The 19867-nt window shown below is 32.3% G+C and overlaps 1 protein-coding gene across 1 annotated transcript in view; it reads left to right on the top strand.

Moving 5' to 3' along the window:
• Window positions 1-19649, top strand: part of KIF18A (kinesin family member 18A) — a 90497-nt gene extending 70848 nt beyond the window's left edge. The window contains exons 13-16 of the mRNA XM_017547086.2: window positions 7046-7490; window positions 8200-8307; window positions 16610-16719; window positions 18989-19649. Of these exons, the coding sequence (XP_017402575.1) occupies window positions 7046-7490; window positions 8200-8307; window positions 16610-16719; window positions 18989-19071 (746 nt within the window). The 3' untranslated portion in view covers window positions 19072-19649. The remainder of the gene's footprint in view (window positions 1-7045; window positions 7491-8199; window positions 8308-16609; window positions 16720-18988) is intronic.
• Window positions 19650-19867: the final 218 nt, after the last annotated feature.

The raw sequence follows: 19867 nt of genomic DNA, 5'->3' as shown, positions 1-19867 counted from the left end.
TATTTCCTTCTCTGTTTTCTGTTACGCTTCCCCCCTTTTTTGCTCAGGGGGGTTGTATGCTTTGATTTGTTTTTGGTTGTTTTTGTTTTGTTTTGTCAAAATTGGGATCATATCATATACTACTTCATTAATGAACATTTTTTCATATCATCAAATAATCTATAAAATGTAGTTTTAAATATCAGTATAATTGTGAATGTTCATGTTCATTTAGTTATTTGGTCATTGCCTAAGTGATTTAATTACCTCTGTAGTAGAGGCTTAGTGTTTTCTGGTGTTGAAGAACTTGGCATCTGGATTAACAAAACGTCTGAGTTTGTATGCCTGCTCTGTCATTTCTTTATATTTCTTTTTATGGATCCTGTGAGTTTTTTGTTTGCTTATTATAATTATGCTTTTACTTATAAAATTAAGGGGAAAAAACATATTCCTGTCCACCGTTCCACCAGCCTAAGGAATGTAGAGAAGGAACCAGAGCCACAGGTAGTCTTACCTAGAAATCTGCCTCTTTGCCCAGAAGTGTCTTATCCACGTGTGGTATACCACCAGTGATGGGAGCAAGCCCAATAACATTGGGTACTTTTCAGTATTTATTCTGTGCTAAAGCTGCTGAGCCAGGAGTGGATTTTAGAGCCTCTTAGTGCTACTTTCAGTGTTCAAGATGTTGGCATTTTCTATATTGCATAGCCATAGCTCACTCATTCTCCCCAACTCCACCTACTCCATCATCCCTGGTCCTAATTTTTAAGGGACTTCACTGACATCTGCCAGTGTCAGTTACCTAACTCCCTGGGATAGCACTGAAGGATGAAGTACAGGGACTACTATAATTCATTCTTCTCCATGCCTTTCTTTAAGAGTCTTAGCTATACAATATTCTTCAGAAAGTCCTATAATGTTCTGGCATTCAGATGATATTGTTTTCCCATTACCAACATTAGGTCAAATTTACCCCCCCCCTTTTCTTTTTTTAACAATGTGACCATTTTAAAGGGAATCTGAATGGGAGCTACATACCTATATTAAGATTATCACTTGGGTTAAATTTGTCTATTGCAGTTAACCTTCAAATGCCTTCTTGTACTATGGATATTTCTCAAGTGTGCCAACCAAGTACTATTTCTAGTAAGAAATTCTTCAAGCACCCACCGTCTTTTTAAATTCCTTCTCTTTCAAAAAGAAAAGATTCTAATATGTATGTTATTTTATCAAAACTCATTCATTACAAGTTTGCATTTTATATTTTCAAGCTTCGTTAAACATGGATCAAAATACATTGGCTCCGTTTTAAAAATTGAATGCTATATTAAAATATTAGAAGACAAGCAGTTAGGCCTTGTATCTGAAAACATGGTATGTTTATGTCTGAAACTGTCTATAAACCTGTTTTAATTGTTTGGGAGTGTCTAGAGATGAATATGCAGAGAAAGTAGGGTGCCTAACCTAAAAAGATATGCCATTTTTAACATCATTCTACCAACTTAAATCTTACTCATTCATTGCCCTTGGTACAACTTCCTAGGAGCCAAAGTTGATTTTTAGTACCGTCTCTATCTGCTACTCTTGTTCTAAGATCATTTCCTACTTATTCTTACTCCTTTTCTTTCCTTTCCCCTACCTCAGCATAATAATAATACTCATCATCTCTGAAAAAGAAATCACAGCCTCAAACCTGAAAGAGTTTGTGCTGCCTCAAGTCTCTATGAGCATCCAAGCTAGAAAGGGAAAAATGTAGATTCCAAGACTCCTACTATTACATGGATCAGAACTCCTGAATAGAGGACAGGCCCCCAAGCCTGATAAGTGGGGTTAGAGGGAAGGGGATGTCAAAAAAAAAAAAAAAAAGAATGCCAAATTTGAGGGAATAACATGCATAAATGGTTCATGGTTTTATGGAATATTGTCAATTTCTCTTAATTTACTTACGTAGAATTAATGTATATTACTTTCTGTGAACTCTTTATTATAAGGCAGCTAATTACATACATAGATATCATTAAATATGTTACGGATTTACTTTACCTGATTTTTATATGATTATTTGACTGTAATACCCTTCTCACATCTCCATCACTGCTCTTACTACTCTTATCCAAGCTGTCATTTCTTGCCTAAGCTATAGCAATAGCCTTGTTACTAATTTTTCTGTTTTCTCTCTTGACCATTCTTGACACAGCAAGCAAATTATTCCTTTTAAACATCAATCAGATCACATTATATCCATACCTGAAACTCTCCACGGATATTTCTCTTTGCACTTGGAATAAATCAAAACCCTTATCTTGTCCATAAATCCTAACATAAGTTGCCCCTTTTGATCTCTGTAGCCTCTTCTCATTCCACCTGTCGCTGTAACTCACAGCACTTCAATCAAACTAGCCTCTTTTCCTCAAGCTCAACAAATTCATTGTTGCCTTGCTATTTTTTCTTTGCACATGCTATTTTTTCTGCCTTTTCCCCCAGATCTTCATAGAACTGGCTCCTTTCATAGCCATTCAAGTCTCAGATCACATATCCCATCCTTAGAATTGTCTTTCTAGCCATCATAGTTAAAACATCCTTTCTACTTCCCATCACTACCTATTCCATTTCTCTGTTTTATTGTCTTTAAAATTAATTTATCATCCTAATTTTATTTGTTTATTGTCATTTTCCTTCTCCCCTCAAAAATGTAAATTCTTAACTGTCTTGTTTGCCACTGTACCTAGCATGGCATGGTAGGTACTAAGATGGAAGGACAGTTTATTCTTTTTATGAAGGTGTAGTTCTCTTAGATTGTTGCTTTTGTACCACAGCTGACTACAACTTTTTTTTTTTCATAAATAAAACATACATTGATCCTGGATTTAAAATAATAGTAGCGATTTTTTTCTTTAAATTTTTTAAACATTATGACATTATGCTTATTATTTGGACATAAATTCCAACAAGTCCTATTCACTTATATCCCATGGGTCATAATCATTCAGGGTAATAGAAATGCAGCACACTTATAATATGCTGAGGAGTTAAAGTCCCAAGAGATGTTGTGGAAATAGCAAAATTACTCAGAAACCATAATATATATTGCTACCCACTGCCTCTTGTATTCAAGTATATGATACACTGGGCAGTTCCTTAGATAGACCCTGGAGAGATTTCTTCCCAAGTGGCTGCCAGTCTTCCCTAATCTAGTTTGCAAGAGTGTACCTTATAACAATGCATTTTTAATTTCCTATTCCCTTCTGTGTAGCACTCATGTTGCCAGGGTATTTTATTGACTATCATCATCTATATGGTCTCTTGTTCTGCAAGGCACAGCCTGCAACTTTGTGATTCATTTTCTCATTTTATAGGGCATTTCTAAAGGAATTATAATCTGCCTCCAAGTTTTTTTTTTTTTATCACTTATACTCTGTAAGCACAAGAATTATGGAATCTTGTTAGGTGGTATTTTCCCAGGCTGAATCGGGAGACTACAACTGTCCCATGCTTACTCTTCTGGAAAGTTACTGTACATCCTTTTCCTCTAATGGAAAAGTACAGCAGATCCCTTTTATAGACATAGGCCTAACATATCTAATAGTTCTTATAGCCTGTTAAACTCTCTGATCCCCTAACTCAAGATTCTCCACTTGCCATACCCACATAAAGTTCCTTATTACCTAGCTTAGCTAAAGGAGAATAATTATTTATTAGGTAATTGTATTTATATATTCTAAAAATGTTATTCAAAGTAAAATTTAGTTGTTTTTATTCTTTTAGTTTTCATTAAATGGGGTCGTTATCCTTTTATGTTTATAGTTACAGAAGATTGACTTAAATTTTTATTTAAACCTTTAAATTTTGTTTTTGCTCTGGTTAGCTCCTAAAGCTTTGTTAGCAACTAATCAGCCTAAAGTAGTTCTGAATTGATCATCAGCCTTCTGCTCTTTTATTTTATCTGAATTTAATAGTTGAGAAGATGAAAAGAACTCTTTAGATTTATATCATATACATGCTGTGTGTCTGTAGCATCTCTTCTTCTAGGCCCAGTAAAACGAGTGTGTGTAAATCCACATTGACTACCATATCTCCGTGCTACTTCTTCAGCTTATCATATTCTGCCAGGAGAGCAAAATTACAGCTAAAGATACATCATTGTGATATCACTATTCCTTTTACTGACAAATTGTTAGTCAGTCTGATCATACTAAATTTGATGTCTGGTGTATGTTTAGATTATCCCAGAGGACAGGTAGATATTTCTTCAATGTTCTATGGGACGACTGTGTTTTTTATGACTCTTAACTTGCAGTAGGAAAAATGTGCTCCACCATCGTGGGAATTTGCCCAGTTGCCACTCTCAGAGATTATACCCTCTAAGTATGTATTTTTAAAAATAATGATTCTGTATAATGCTTGTCCCTTAAGAGTTTACGTTCTATTGTGTTTTAAAGTTTAAAATGTTATTATAAACTCTGCATTTGCAAATAACATATATACCTGTTTCAATAATACTTGTGGTTTATATTAATCATCAGCCTTAGCAAACTAGATATCTGATAAACTGAAAGTGAGGCATTGTATGAAATATATTGTTTCAGAGATAACAGTAAGTTAGTTATTCATTATTGGAAAGTAAATTACAACTTTTCCTGAAAAAGTTGTATTAATGCCCACACTGCTTAGTGAGTTGCCCAAGGTCACTCAGTGAGCTGTTGGTGGAGCCAGAAATAGAATCCAAGCCTCCTGACTCCCAATTCAGTCCTCTATCCTCCATGTAGTTTTCTATCCTCTATACCCCTGCTGCCTCTCGTGGGAAAAGAAGTTAATCTTCCAGCTATAAATAGCCACCAAATTGGTGGTAGCAGCACAGTGGAGAAAAGTAACTGTCTTTACACTGTAGTATTAGTATAAAAATATCTGGTAGTGGAAAATTTGACAAATGTCATGTTAAAGGGAGTGGAAAATCATTTTAAGATCTGGATCTCATTTATCTAGTTCTCAGAAAAGTAAAATTCCTTAATAGAACAGGGATCATATTTTTCTTCTGTTTTTAAATTTTATTTCCTAGAGGGTAATTATCAACCTAGTCATAGCAGAGCATATTGTCAAGTAATATAATAAGAATAATACCTGTACTGTTGCTAATTGCTTTAAGTGTATTTTCTAACTTGGTTGAAAGTTTGAATTGCTTTATTGAAATGAGTAACACTTATCTTATTCTGCTTTCAATGTTCTTTAAGTTAGTATTATGTAGTAAAGTAAATATAAAGTCAACTGGGAATTTTACTTCATGATCAGACAACATGAATGGAAATACACGTTATAGTTTCTTCCATTGACTCTACACTCCAAAAAAGGTATTTTGCGTCAGACACCATGAAGTTCACCAGAATGAAGTAGGTAGAGAAAAGTTAATTGAAAAATGTAAGATAATCACACTGAAGTTGATCAACTGTATTGTTACATATGTCATTTATTATTTTGGACATTAATAAAAGGTGTTTACCAGATGTTTGTGTTTTTGAATGTTAAGCATTACACACTAAATCTAATATTGTAAACAATTTGTTTCTTAATTTTGGAGCAAGGACCATGAATTCCCCACCTAAAAATATTAGCATGTTTTGTTTCTATTTAAAAATTACTACAAAGTCTTTAATCAGAAGGATGACATAAACAAAATTATGTTTTTACTATAAGCATAAGAAAGAATTGATAGAGATTGGGAAATGCAAGGGAAAAGGAAAACAAAAATCTAGTAATTTGGAACCCAGGTGACAGAGAAGGTAACGATAAAAGTGTAATTAGAAATATGAGAAACTGTGGAACAAGACAACTAGAGGGTCAAGTACAGCTCCTTAGGGAAATGTATACATTTACTGGATGGAAGAAGAAGAGAATAACACAAATGTTGGAATAGTAAAGATATAATTTTGAAAAGCTACAGAAGTTATTAGATATAGCTAAGAAAGATCATCAGACTTGGTGACCTCTTGACATTTAGGAGATTGACTTCTACAGAGTGATGATGGTAAAAGTACCTTGAACTCTGAATTATTTCATTTATCTTTAGTATTAAATCTCATTTTTGCAAACCTATGAGTTACGTATTATATAGGAGACAAATCAGTTAACTAGACTGCTTAACGACTACAGTTTTCTCTCAGTATCCTGGGGATAAGCAAGTTGATTCCAGGAACCCATCCAGATACCAAAATCTATGAATGCTCAAGTCCCTTACATAGAATGGCATAGTATATAGGCTACACATATCCTTCTGTGTACTTTAAATCATCTCTAGATTACTTATAAAACATAATCCAATACAAATACCATAAAATGGTTGTTATACTATATATTTTTATTTTATTTTTTTTGGTTTGTTTTCTGAATATCTCCAGTGTGGAGTTGGTTGAATCCACAGATGCAGAATCCGCAGCTACTGAAGGTTAACTCTGTATACCTGACACTTAACAAAAACAATCCTTTCATTCACTCAGAATTTTACTGGTTGTTTCCATTCTTGTTAATTTAGACTAGACTTCCACTCAATTAGTAGTAAACTGATCACTGACACCCAAACCCTAGCATCACCCAGTATACTCATATAACAAACCTATACATGTACCCTCGAATCTAAAAAACAAGACAAAAGTAATACACTAATAACATTTTACGATGGAACAAGTGTTTTAAAAACAGTATTAAAAGTTTAACACTATTTTCATCTTAAACCCAAATCAAACATGCAAGCTAGAAATTATGAATTTTGTTGGAATTGATTGGAAATTTGTTCCCTAATTACCCAATATCTCAAGAAAGTTATGCCTATAAATTAATATTGACATTAGCAATGTATTTATTTTATGTTATAGAATTTCTTTATACTGAGTTTATCAACTTTAAAGTTTTTAGTAGTTAACCATGATATTTTTCCTTTCCAACTTATATTTTTCAGATTTTTATCAATTGGCATAAAAATAACATTATTAAGGTTTCTAAGTTTTAAAACTAATGGAGTTATTTTTAAAAAACTATTTAGGAAACATTATTGTCTTTATTTTTTGTTTTTGAACAGGCACATCTTCAAGTGAATCTAATATGCTTAAGATTCCTCCACAAAAAAGAACTCGGAGAAAACTAATGCCATCTCCCTTGAAAGGACAGCATACTCTAAAATCTCCATCATCTGAAAGTGTTCAGCTCAATGATTCTCTTTGCAAAGAACTTCAGCCTATTGTGTATACACCAGAAGACTGTAGAAAAACTTTTCAAAATCCATCTACAGTAACTTTAATAAAACCATCATCATTTACTACAAGTTTTCAGGCTATCAGCTCGAACATAAACAGTGATAATTCTCTGAAAATGTTGTGTGAAGTAGCTATCTCTCATAACACAAGAGAAGAATGTCAGCAGGAGGTCTTGGACTCTACATTTACTATATGTGAAGACACCAAGAGCTTGAAGTGTAAATTACCTGAACAAGAATCACTACTAAATGACAAAAACATTTTACAACGGTACAAAAAAAATTTGCCAATTCTTTTTTTTTTAATGTAGACTTTCAACTATTAGTTGAGATTATTTCATAAACCATGTGTGCTATTTTGATTATAAAACAGTCTGTTTTACTTTCATTAAATTTTAATTATGTTTCTCTCTGAATATTAACTCACTAACACAATATTTTAAAGTCTTAAATTTGATACCTTAAGTCAATTGACCCTCATTAGACTAGGAGAGACCTTAAGATATATTTAGTTTGTTCTCTTACCCTGAAATTGGATTATAAAAGCTGTCTTTGGAGGATTATTATGTTTATTGTTTATTAATATTTTCACTGAAGCAAATTCCACACTTTCTATTAAAAACTTATTTTACTCTGAAATAGTCATACCGCTAAAGTATGGTTGAATGTGTGTCATCCAAGCAAACATATCCTTCCTTCTCACTTTATCTGTATAATCATGCCCAATCTAAATATGGAAAGAAAAATACCTTCACTATTGTATGCAACTGGGAATGAAGAAATCTCTTGATAGCAACTTTACGTATATTAAAAAGAGAAAAGAAAACCCCAGTCAAGTAAGAAAATCTTTATGGTATAGCAGAATGTTTTTCTTTATATATTAATACCAAATAGTTTTCTAATTATGGAAATGTTTGCTTCCTTTTTTCTTCATAGTTTAAATCAAAATATTATATTTTATTTGTCACCGTAATATACAGGCTTGACCCTTCTTCATTCTCATCTAAGCATTCTATGCCTATACGAAGCATGGTGCCATCCTACATGGCAATGACTACTGCTGCCAAAAGGAAACGGAAATTAGCAAGGTATGATTAAACATAAACTGGTTGGGTTTCTATAGTTACATAAGATCATCTTTATATGTTGTTTTCTGTTGCTTTTTTGTTTTTTGTAATTAGACTCAATTTATATTTAAGCATACTTAGGATAAATTGCTCTGAATGGGGTACTGGATTTATATTATCAAAGGGAGATCTTGAAAAACTCAAGTATTTCACTTGATATTTCTATAAAGTATTTCATATTTTTGAGCTTTACAAATAAATTTTCTAGCTTTCAAAAACTACTTAATTTTAACTTTTCTGGGGTGACAATTTTTACTTATTTGGTTATTATCCTTTCTAAACATTACCAATTTTCTTCCATCTTAGAATTATGTTATTTTAATGGATTATGATATATGACTAATATATAATGAATGAAGAGACTTTACTTCTGCCTAAGACAATTTAGCTTGTATCAGACCAAGTTGCTCATCAAGAACAATTATAAGGAGTACGTAAAATAGAACCAACAGCTGCTTGAAGGCAATGGAGAACAACCATGGTAGCCAGGATTGAGAGCCTAAGATCCCAGAGAAAAAGGAAACATGGTATAGACAGCCAAACTTTGTCTGCCTCTTTTTTTTAATTTGGCATTTGCCAATTTATGGCATAAGGCATAGAGGCCAAACAGAAAGTGGAAACTTAGAGCTATCAGCCGTGTTACTGAGCTAGGGAAACAAAATTGTTCTGTGCAGTTTTTATCCTCAAGGCATTTGCCAAGTTCTCAGCTTTGTGGAATGCAAGGCTAAGACACCAAGCTGAAAGTAGCTGCTAAGAAGCTAAAGTGTTAAGCAGAGTTTTGACATTCTTATGAGTCTTTCACAGAAAAATTGGAGTTCAGGGACTACCCTAAAGAAGAGGCCTTGTTAAACACCTCAGGATTTTGAGTTCACTGAAGGGTGTTTCAACTAGGAGTAGGGCAAACTAGAAATAGGCCAGTTCTTGGAAATCTGAAACAGACCTTAGACCAACTCAATTCTTGATTGGATCAAGGTGATTTATCTTTGCTCTGCTTGCCACAGGAAAATTAAATTATCTCTGGAAGAATATACCATCTGGAACCTCTATAGTTTTTTTAATATCAATGTTTCACACTTAAAAAAAATTACGAAGTATGCCAGAAGACAAGACCAAATGAATAAAATTTAAGAGAAAAAAACATCATAGGAGCAGTGATTCATACGTGAGGCAGATACTGGGATTGTCAGATAGGAATTTAAAATTTTAACTGTAATAATTTCAACAAATACATACTTTCCCAAAGAACGAGATTCTCTTAAAATTAATCAAATGGATATTCTAGAACTGAAAATATAGAATTTACTGAGATTAAGAACTCAATAAATCAATTCAGCAGATTAGGTACAGCAGAAGAGAGTACTAGTGAACTGAAAGATAATTTGTTTTTAATTTTTTATTTTTAATATTTGTAGGTACATAGTAGGTATATGTATTATGGCGTGCATGAGATATTTTGATAAAAGCATACAATGTGTAATAATCACATCAGTGTAAATGTAGTATCTATCACCTCAAAGATTTATCCTTTGTGTTATAAACAATCTAATTATACTCTTAGTTATTTTTTAAATGTACAATACATTATTGTTGACTCTAGTCACGCTGTTGTGCTACCAAATACTAGATATTATTCATTAGATTGCTTAATTAACCATCTCCCCAGTCTCCCAAAACCATCACAGTAACCATCCTCCCCAGTCTCCCGAAAAACCCTTTCTAAGACTCTGGTAACTATCATTCTACTCTCTATCTCCATGAGTTCAATTTATTTAATTTTTAACTTCCCCAAAATGAGTGAGAACATGCCAAGTTTGTCTTTCTGTACGTGGCTTATTTCACTCAACATAATTACCACCAGTTCCTTCCATGTTGTTGCAAATGACCAGGTCTCATTTTTGTTTCACAGCTGAATAGTACTTAATTGTGTATACATACCATATTTTCTTTATTTATCTGTTGATGAGCACTTAGGTTGCTTCCAAATCCTGGCTATTGTGAATAGTGCTGCAATAAACATGGTACTGCAGTTATCTCTTCATTGTACTGATTTTGTTTCATTTTTGTATATATCTACCAGGGGGATTGCTGAATTGTATGGTAGCTCTATTTTTAGTTTTTTGTTTGTTTGTTTTGCATTTTAGGTTTTGGGGTACATGTGAAGAACATGCAAGATTGCTGCATAGGTACACACATGGCAGCGTGATTTGCTCCCTTCCTCCCCTTCACCTATATCTGGCATTTCTCCCCATGCTGTCTCTCACCAACTCCCCACCCCCCGCTGTCCCTCCCCTATTTCCCTCCAACAGACCCCAGTGGGTGATGCTCCCCTCCCTGTGTCCATGTGTTCTCATTGGTCAACACCCGCCTATGAGTGAGAACATGTGGTGTTTGATTTTCTGTTTTAGTTTTTTGAGGAATCTTTAAACTTTTCTTTTTAGTGGTACCAATTTATGTCACCACGAACAGTATACAAATGTTCCCTTTTCTCCACATCCTCGCCAGTGTTTGCTGTTGACTATCTTTTGGATAAAAGCCATTTTAACTGGGGTGAGATGATATCTCATTATAGTTTTGATTTACATCTTTCTGATAATCAGTGATGTTGAGTTCCTTTTCATATGCCTGTTTGCCATTTGTATGTCTTCTTTTGAGAAATGTCTATTCTTTTGCCCATTTTTTAAATCAGATCATTAGAGTTTTTTCCTAGAGTTATTTGAGCTCCTTATGTATCATGGTTATTAATCTCTTGTCAGACAGATAGTTTATAAGATTTTCTCTCATTCTGTGGATTGTCTCTTCACTTTATCAATTGTTTCCTTTGCCTTACAGAAGCTTTTTAACTTGATGTCATCCCATTTATCCATTTTTGCTTTGGTTGCCTGTGTGGGGTATTACTCAAGAAATCTTTGTCCAGTCCAGTGTCCTGGAGAGTCTCCCCAGTGTTTTCTTTTAGTGGTTTCATAGTTTGAAATCTTAGATTTCAGTTTTTATCCCTTTTGATTTGATTTCTGTATAGGGCAAGAGATAGGGGTCTATCTTTATTCTTCTACATATGGATAAACAGTTTTCCCAGCACCATTTATTAAAGAGACTGTCTTTTCCCCAATGTATGTTCTTGGCAACTTTGTAAAAAATGAGTTTATTGTAAATGCGTGGATTTATTTTGGGGCTCTCTATTCTGTTCCACTGGTCTTTGTGTCTGGTTTTATGCCAGTCCCATGCTGTTTTGGTCACAAAACAGCTCTGTAATGTAATTTGAAGTCAGGTAATGTGATTCCTCCAGTTTTGTTCATTTTTCTCAGGATAGCTTTGGCTATTCTGGGTCCTTTGTGGTTCCATATAAATTTTAAGATTGTTTTTCTATTTCTGTGAAGAATGTCACTGGGATTTTGATAGGGATTGCACTGATTCTGTAGACCACTTTGAGTAGTATGGACAATTTAACAATATTGATTCTCTCAATCTGTGAACATGAAATCTATTTTATTTTGTATCCTCTTCAATTTCTTACATCAATGTTTTATAGATTTCATTATAGAAATCTTTTATTTCTTTGGTTAACACCTAGTTATTTTATTTTTAGCTTTGTAAAAGGAATTTTTTTTTCAAATTATTTCACTCTATATAAAAATGCTACTAATTTTTGTATGTTGATTTTGTATTCCGCAACTCTGCTGAATTTGTTTCTATTCTCATAGTTTTTTGGTGGAGTCTTAGGTTTTTCCAAAAATATAATAAGATCATGTCATCTGCAAACAAGGATAATTTAACTTCTTGCTTTCCAATTTGGATGCTCTTTTTTTCTTTCTCTTGTCTGATTGCTCTACCTAGGACTTCCAGTACTATGTTAAATAATACTGGTGAAAGTGGGCATCTTTGTCATGTTCCACATCTTGGAGAAAAGGATTTCAGATTTTCTGCATTCAGGATAGTACTAGCTGTGGGTCTGTCACATATGGCTTTTATTGTGTTAAGATATGTTCCTTCTATGCCCAGTTTTTGAGAGTTTTTATCATAAAGGGATGCTGAATTGTATTAAATGCTTTTTTAGCATCAACTGAAGTGATCATATGATTTTTGTTCTTCATTCTATTCATATGATGTATCACGTTGGTTAATTTGCATATGTTGAACCATCTTACATCCCTGAGATAAATCCCACTTGGTCATGATGAATGATCTCTTGGATTTGTTACTTGATTCAGTTTGCTAGTATTTTGTTGAGGATTTTTGCATGTGGTCATCAGGGATATTGGCCTGGAATTTTCTTATTTTGATGTCTCCATGTCTGGTTTTGGTATCAGAGTAATACTGGCCTCATGTAAGGATTTTGGAATTATTCCTTCCTCCTCTGTTGTCCAGAATAGTTTGAGTAGGATTGGTATTGGTTCTTCTTTAAATGTTTGGTAAAAATCAGCAGCCGTCAAATTCTGAGCTTTTCTTTGCTGGGAGACTTTTTATTTACAACTTTAATTTTGTTGCTTGTTATTTATCAGTTCACATTTTGGGATTTTTTTCTGAAAGATAGACTGGTAGGAAAATATTCAAACTGATGTGCAGAAGGATAAAAAGATGGAAAGAAGTGGAAGAGACATGGAACACACTTTTTAAAAGTCTACATTTTTGTATTTTGTGTCTCAGAAGGGAATGAGAGAAAGAATAGGGAAAAATAATATTTCAGATGATGGCTAATAATTTTCCAAAACTAACAAAAGACATTAAACCACAGATTTGAGAAGCACTGCAAACCACAAGCAGGATTAATAAAGAGAAACATGCCTAGGTATATAGTAGTAAAACAACTAAAAACTAAAGATAAGGGAAAATCTTAAATACACTGAGTTATATGACTTGAAGTTCATGATACTTTCTTTATGTCCTATAAATTGAATGCAATGAGAAAATATACTGAATAAATATAAAATAGATGTGACTTCCTCTACCTCTTTTTCTTTGCTATGTGATTATGGGGAGAAACGTTTATAGATGACCTTAAAATGACTTTTTAAATGTATTTTCCATTAGGAACCTGTTATCATTTAAGCAACAGGAAACTAATTTACAAATAGCCTACTTATTTGTCCTTAATAGAGTATCTTCTCATAAGTAAATTTATTATGTCTTTGTCCCTCCTAAAAAAAAAGTATAGCAGAGCCTTGGAATGTGTAAATTTAAAATTTATGGATTTTCCCTAAATGTCTCTATGACATTTAAAATTTTATATTTGCTGAGGTAAAAATTTTAGTTGTACAGTTAGTCTGGTTTGTATACAGAAGTCAGTCACTTTATGAGTGAACCAGGCAAACCACAATCATTTGTTTCATCTACTTTTATCACTAATTTACATAGTGTCAGTTTTATAATTTGTTCCATTATTAATTTTAGTGAGTTTTTTTGTACTTCGCTGGTAGTATGTTATGTTTACTAAGATGTGGCAAACATTTATAGAAAAGAATAATTTTTTTAATGTGAACTTAGCTATTATCAAATCAAATGGTTTTTCACAAAATGTCCAGGTATGTGAATTGTGTATTTGGAGTTCTTTTAGATAAGTTAAAGGACTTCCACATGAACAACAAATATTGTGAAATAATATTGAAGGACCTGTAAAGAAAGTAACTTGATTTCTTATAGCCTATTAATTGTTCTATTACATTCCCTCTGGTACCAGTAATCAGATCCTGCCATTAGCTAAGGTTAAAAGAGATTAATGCTAGAAATGTACATAATTGCTTTTTTTTAATCTTCCTTTTCCCCAATTAAAGTTACATGAGCTTCAGAGTAATAAACTGTGGTATTTTCCATTTAGCAACTTTATATGCTTATTTAGTTGTATATATATTCTAATATAATTTTAAAAATAAAGAAGGGGAAGCTCTATACATAAGCATTTTTTTTATTTTGTATAAAATACTTTTAGAGTTTAAAAGCACTGGATATTCCAAAACCTACCCAACAGATTTTTTAAAATAATTAAGAACATTAGATTTTTAATCTTAACAATTTATTTAATATTTCTGTAGCAGACTGTTTTACTAAATGGATTAGCCTATCAATTCTATAAATATAATACATACATAATGTTTGCTTTTACTTCTTAATTATATTCATCAAAGTTTTGGATTGTTTGTATCATATTTATTTGGTTGATTGGTTTTTTGTTTGTTCCACAGTTTTCCAAGCACCAAAAACTGTTTCATACTTGCCATACATTTTTATTTTGTTTTCAAAGATGTCTAATTATTTCAACTAGAAATTTTTTCAGACAAAAGAGTGTAAGAGGTATTATTTTTATTGAGCAGAAACAGTCTACCTATATAAGGGAGCAAAAGGTTAATTCTTAACTTTATTTTGGAAATATATTTGACACACAACTGGAAATGTCTTTGGATTTCTCATAGACTTTAACATAATTTGAATTTGCACTCATACCATTTTTAAGTCTTTGTAGTTTATGACCTACAACATAAATGTTAAACATTTGATCCGTGGACTATTTAATCTAAATTGAAAAAAGGTTTGGGTATATTTTACTTACATATAAATATGCAACTTATTAGGGTTGGGTTTGATTTCTAGAAACATGAGTTCTAATCAAATAGCTTTATACAAAAGCCTAATTTTTAAGTAAGAACACGCTATGAGTAAAAAGTAGGGTCCTGGAACTAACCAAAGTGAATAATCATACCATAAAATAATAAAGAAAACTTTGAGATAAATTTAAGAAACAATGTTTTATCAAAAGTAATAACATTGATCTTTATATTTGAAAAAATAAAATCTCCAAATGATAAATAAAGAATTTCTGCCTTGGACAGCTGATATAGACAAATAAGAAGGGTATTTAATATTCAAAACAGAATCATAGTAATTTATTTGTCACCATTTAGGAAGTGGGGACTACTGTAGTTGATATATTATTTGTACTTACAAGTTGTGATTATATCTTCTTAAATTGTGTCTTTTTCATTACTTCCACTGAGTAGTCACCCCCCCCCTTATTCAGGTTTTGCTTTCTGTTATTTCAGTTACCCATAGTCAAATGCAGTTTAAAAATAGGTGATTATAGTACAATAAGATATTTTAAGAGAGAGAACAACCAGATTCACATGATCTTATCATAATATATTGTTATAATTGCTCTATTTTATTATTAGTTATTGTTAATCTCTTACTGTGTCTAATTTATAAATTAAACCTTATTGAAGGAGAGTACATAGTATATATCGGGTTTGGTACTATCCTTGGCTGCAGGCGTCCACTGGCAATCTTAGGAGATCTCCCCAACATGGATAAGGGCGATTACTATATAGTATCTTTATTATTAGCCAGAATTTCCCTAAAGTTAGCTTATTTGAATCAGTGCTGAAGGATGTTCATTTTCCACCCAACCCCCAATCCTGCCTGTTAAAAATTGATCCTCTTTAGGACTAGGAAGGATAGCAGTTTTTCAAGGTCCAGATCAAACTCATTGCATCCACAAAATTCCCCATTTTTCTTTCTTACTCTACACTCAGGAATCTATAGCTCTTTGTATTATGAAAACTTTGGCGGTATATTTTTACTTTATCTTATATTATTTCATGTATTTGTCTTATTTTTTCTCACTCCACTGTATGTCCGTTGTACAAATTTTTAGGACAGGGATTTGTGTGCCTTATTTATTTGTATATCCTGTAACACAAGGCCATAATAGGTGTTTACTAATATGTCAACTGAAATTGAGTTGGAAATTTGAACCATTAGCAGTATAAGACTGATTAAATTTTGAAGCTAGAGCAAATGAAAACAGGTCATTCTTTTTATTTCAGTTTCTATGATTGTAATAATTAGAGATTTTTATTCTGTTACTCTGCTTTCATTTTAAAACAAGGTTTTTCAAACAATCTCACGTTTTTATGCCTTTCGGATTAGAGTTCTTGGTCCAAATTTGTAACATGAGCTTAGTTTTTTTTTTTTACCTCTTGTGACTATGTGCTACTGATCTCTACATTTTGAATATTAGTGCTTGCTTATCTGCCAGCAAAGCACCCTGGAATATTCTGCAGAATTGTAACATACACCTACAATCATAACATTCAATTTGAATAAATATGTTAAATATTCATTTTAAAATCACACACCACTAAATTTCTCTGTGGGCAAAAAGTATATTTAGTACCTCTACTTCTGTGAGATTTCACAACTGTTGCATGTGGAATATGAGTTTGAATTTTAAGGTATAAAATAATGCTTAACTAAATTAAAATTTTTTCCCCTCAAGCTCTACATCAAACACTTTGTTAACTGCAGACGTAAATTCTGGATTTGCCAAACGTGTTCGACAAGAGAATTCAAGTGATAAGCACTTACAAGAAAACAGACCAAGAATGGGTATGTGTCTGCTTTTAATTTGATATTTAATGGCATGACTGTTGACAATCATATAGTACTTTACGTTTTTTATTGTGTTTTCATAAGAATCTCTTTTTACCTGTCGCCTTTATTATGTGGTAGAACAAGTATGATTATCCACATGTTATAGATAAGGAAACTTTAAAACACAAAATTTAAAGCATTTACCCAAAATCACACAGATATTATATTGGTGGAGCCAAACTCAGAACCAGATCTTTCAACTCTACATTCTGTACCCTTTTAGTTATCCCTCCTGCCTCCTAATAATTGAAATTACTGGCTAAATGTATTATCTAATGTTACTAATTAAGTATATTTTACAGATAAACTATACCCACTTTAAATTTTTCTCTTAGTGTAATATTTTAAATAATTTGGCCTCTAACTCATTGTGTAACTACTACACGGGTTCCAGTCTGTGTCTAGTTACAATCATATTGTAACTCTCATTGGCTGTTGGAAAAGATACTGATGGATCTTTCCTATCAATATAAAAGATACTACAGGCCATCAACTGCATATGGGAGTGACATGAGTTCATGGTAACAAAACCACTTAAGTTAAACTAGAGCTATATTATGCCAGCCAGTTTATAGGCCCCAATGTCTAGATATCTATCTCTTTGACACTACAGTTCCTAAGACTTCATTCAGAAACTATTTACTAAGCATTTACCATGTCCTTTGATGAATATAAAGATCAATAAGACCTAGTTTGATTGTTCTCTATAGGAACTTATTATAGCAGATGCAATTTAAAGGTGCTTGATGATATAATGTTTCTAAGAATGACATAAAAGCTATTGTTACTTTTTTTCTGTCAATGCCCTTTGATTAGAGTAATATAAAATTTTTCAGTAACTTCGTCAAGCTGTATTGGTAAATGCTGCTTCCTTTAGTAGCTAGTGTTTACCTTAACTTTAGTGGAAATAATCCTCATGCAAATTGAAACATCAGATAGTAAGGTACTAAAGTATAAAATTTACCTTGATTATTTGGTTTGACATGTTGTATTTAATAATGCTTAACAACGTGTATCTGTAGTTAGTGTAGATGTGTACTGCCCCATTGATCTTCTGAAAAAGTCCTTCAAGAATCATAATTCTGTAGCCAAATAATAAATTTATAAAAACTCTCAAATCATAGAAATTGGGCTTTTCTAATATGCTTATTATCTGAAGATACAAATGCATCATATATTTCAAGTATAAAGAGATGTGAGTAAAAATATCTACTATGGGGGAAAAAAAAGTGGGAGATGATGCTAAATCACAGTGCTTGCCAAAGAAGAAACGAGAGCTAACCCAAGTTTAAAAGATTACATGTTGTTAAGGATAATGTAACACTTAGAAAGAGGTATTAGTTTATAAGGAAAGATAATATTTAATATACATTGTAATATTCAAGTGAAAATGCCCAAATGCACGTCAGAAAAAAGTGAGAATTGAGACTGTCTTCCTTAGAATGTATTCAACCAAGTGTTCTAACTAACGATGTACAAGTAAAGAAACATAGGATGATCAGTAGGGGGAAAGGCAACTCCTATTAACTGAGCAGCGAGATAAATAAGAAACAGTCTTAAGTGAATATGTGACTCTAAAGCTAAAACCTAATATGACCAAGAAAGTGGATAAGCAATTAAACTGATGCTGAGAAAAATCAGTGGCACCCTGTTGTAACAAAACTTTGTTGAACAAAGAATGGTGGTGAAAGCTAATGAAGAACCAGAAGAATGGGCATGAAGAGAACACATTTGAGAGATGGCAGTAAAGGAAAAAAGAGCTATGGGATTAAGAGCAGTCCTTTAGGAAGTATTAGATGCAAATGATAATTTTAAATCTGAAAAATATGGAACTTTAAATCCCTGGGGAAATAAACCAAGGAATGGGGGAAAAAATGGTGATACAACTTAGAAAGGGAAGAAATGCTTATAGAAATTGCCTTTTATTAGTCAGAAGGAAAGAAAGTGAACATAAGAGTTAATTCAACTACTTCACCTGATGTCTGTGTGTGTATGTGCATGCACTCACTGAAACTTCACTTTGCAATATGAATTTGAACAGCTTTTAAAGCAAAGATATTAATGCCCCTTTGTTGTCATTATATTTTAAATTATGTTAATTAACAACTATGAATTTCAAGAGTAAATTTTCCTTCCTGTGGCTGTAATTTTGAAAAGTGGAATGATGAAAACTTTTTGAATGATACTTTTACCATATTTATGTGTCTTTTTATTTCTTCTCTAGAACATAAAAGAAACATCTGTAAAATAGATCCAAGCATGATTAGAAAATTTGGAAGAAACATTTCTAAAGGAAATCTGAGATAAATCACTTCAAAACTAAGCAAAATGAAGTTGATCAAATCTGTTATCAAAGTTTATCTGTACCCTTTCAAAAATATTAAAATCTTTGAAAGAAGACCCATCTTAAAGCTAAGTTTACTCAAATACTTTCAGCAAGCAGAAAAATAAAACTCTTTGTTTTCTTCTTTTGTATTCTAAAAAAATATAAAATTTCAAAAGAAAAGGTTGTCTTTTAAGTGTTTTAAATATTTGTTGCCTTTTAAAATCCCTGAGTGTAAGGTAGCATGGTGGCAGCCTAGCTTTACTATGCTACAGCAAGTTGACTAGGACATTTTAGTAAACAGTAGTGAGTTAAATTATCTTTATTATTTTTTGAAATAAGAATTTAGAAGTGGTAAAATTGTGGCCCAAGATGTATTTGGTCCTCTATTATGTTTTTATACATTATTTTTGTTATATATATGACTTTCCTTTTCAAAAATACTTTAATGTACAAGTATAGATATAGGTGCCCATAAAATCATTATAAATATTATTTAAGTTATCACAAATAAAAATATTGTTCTTGCTACTTGATATATTAAAGATGTAGATTTTAAAGTCTTTCATTTTCTTGCCTCATTACTACCCCTTACATACTCTAAACCAGTGATCCCCAAACTTTTTGGCATCAGGGTCCAGTTTTGTGGAAGACAAAACCATGGACCAAGGTGGGGAAAGTTTCAGGATGATTCAAGCACATTACATTTATTGTGCACTTTATTTCTATTCTTATTACATTCTATGTTATATATATAAAGAAATAATTATATAACTAACC

This window comes from Cebus imitator, unplaced genomic scaffold, assembly GCF_001604975.1.
Source record: "Cebus imitator isolate Cc_AM_T3 unplaced genomic scaffold, Cebus_imitator-1.0 Scaffold195, whole genome shotgun sequence".
Classification (NCBI taxonomy): Eukaryota; Metazoa; Chordata; class Mammalia; order Primates; family Cebidae; genus Cebus; species Cebus imitator.
This window is presented reverse-complemented; position numbering and strand designations above follow the sequence as displayed.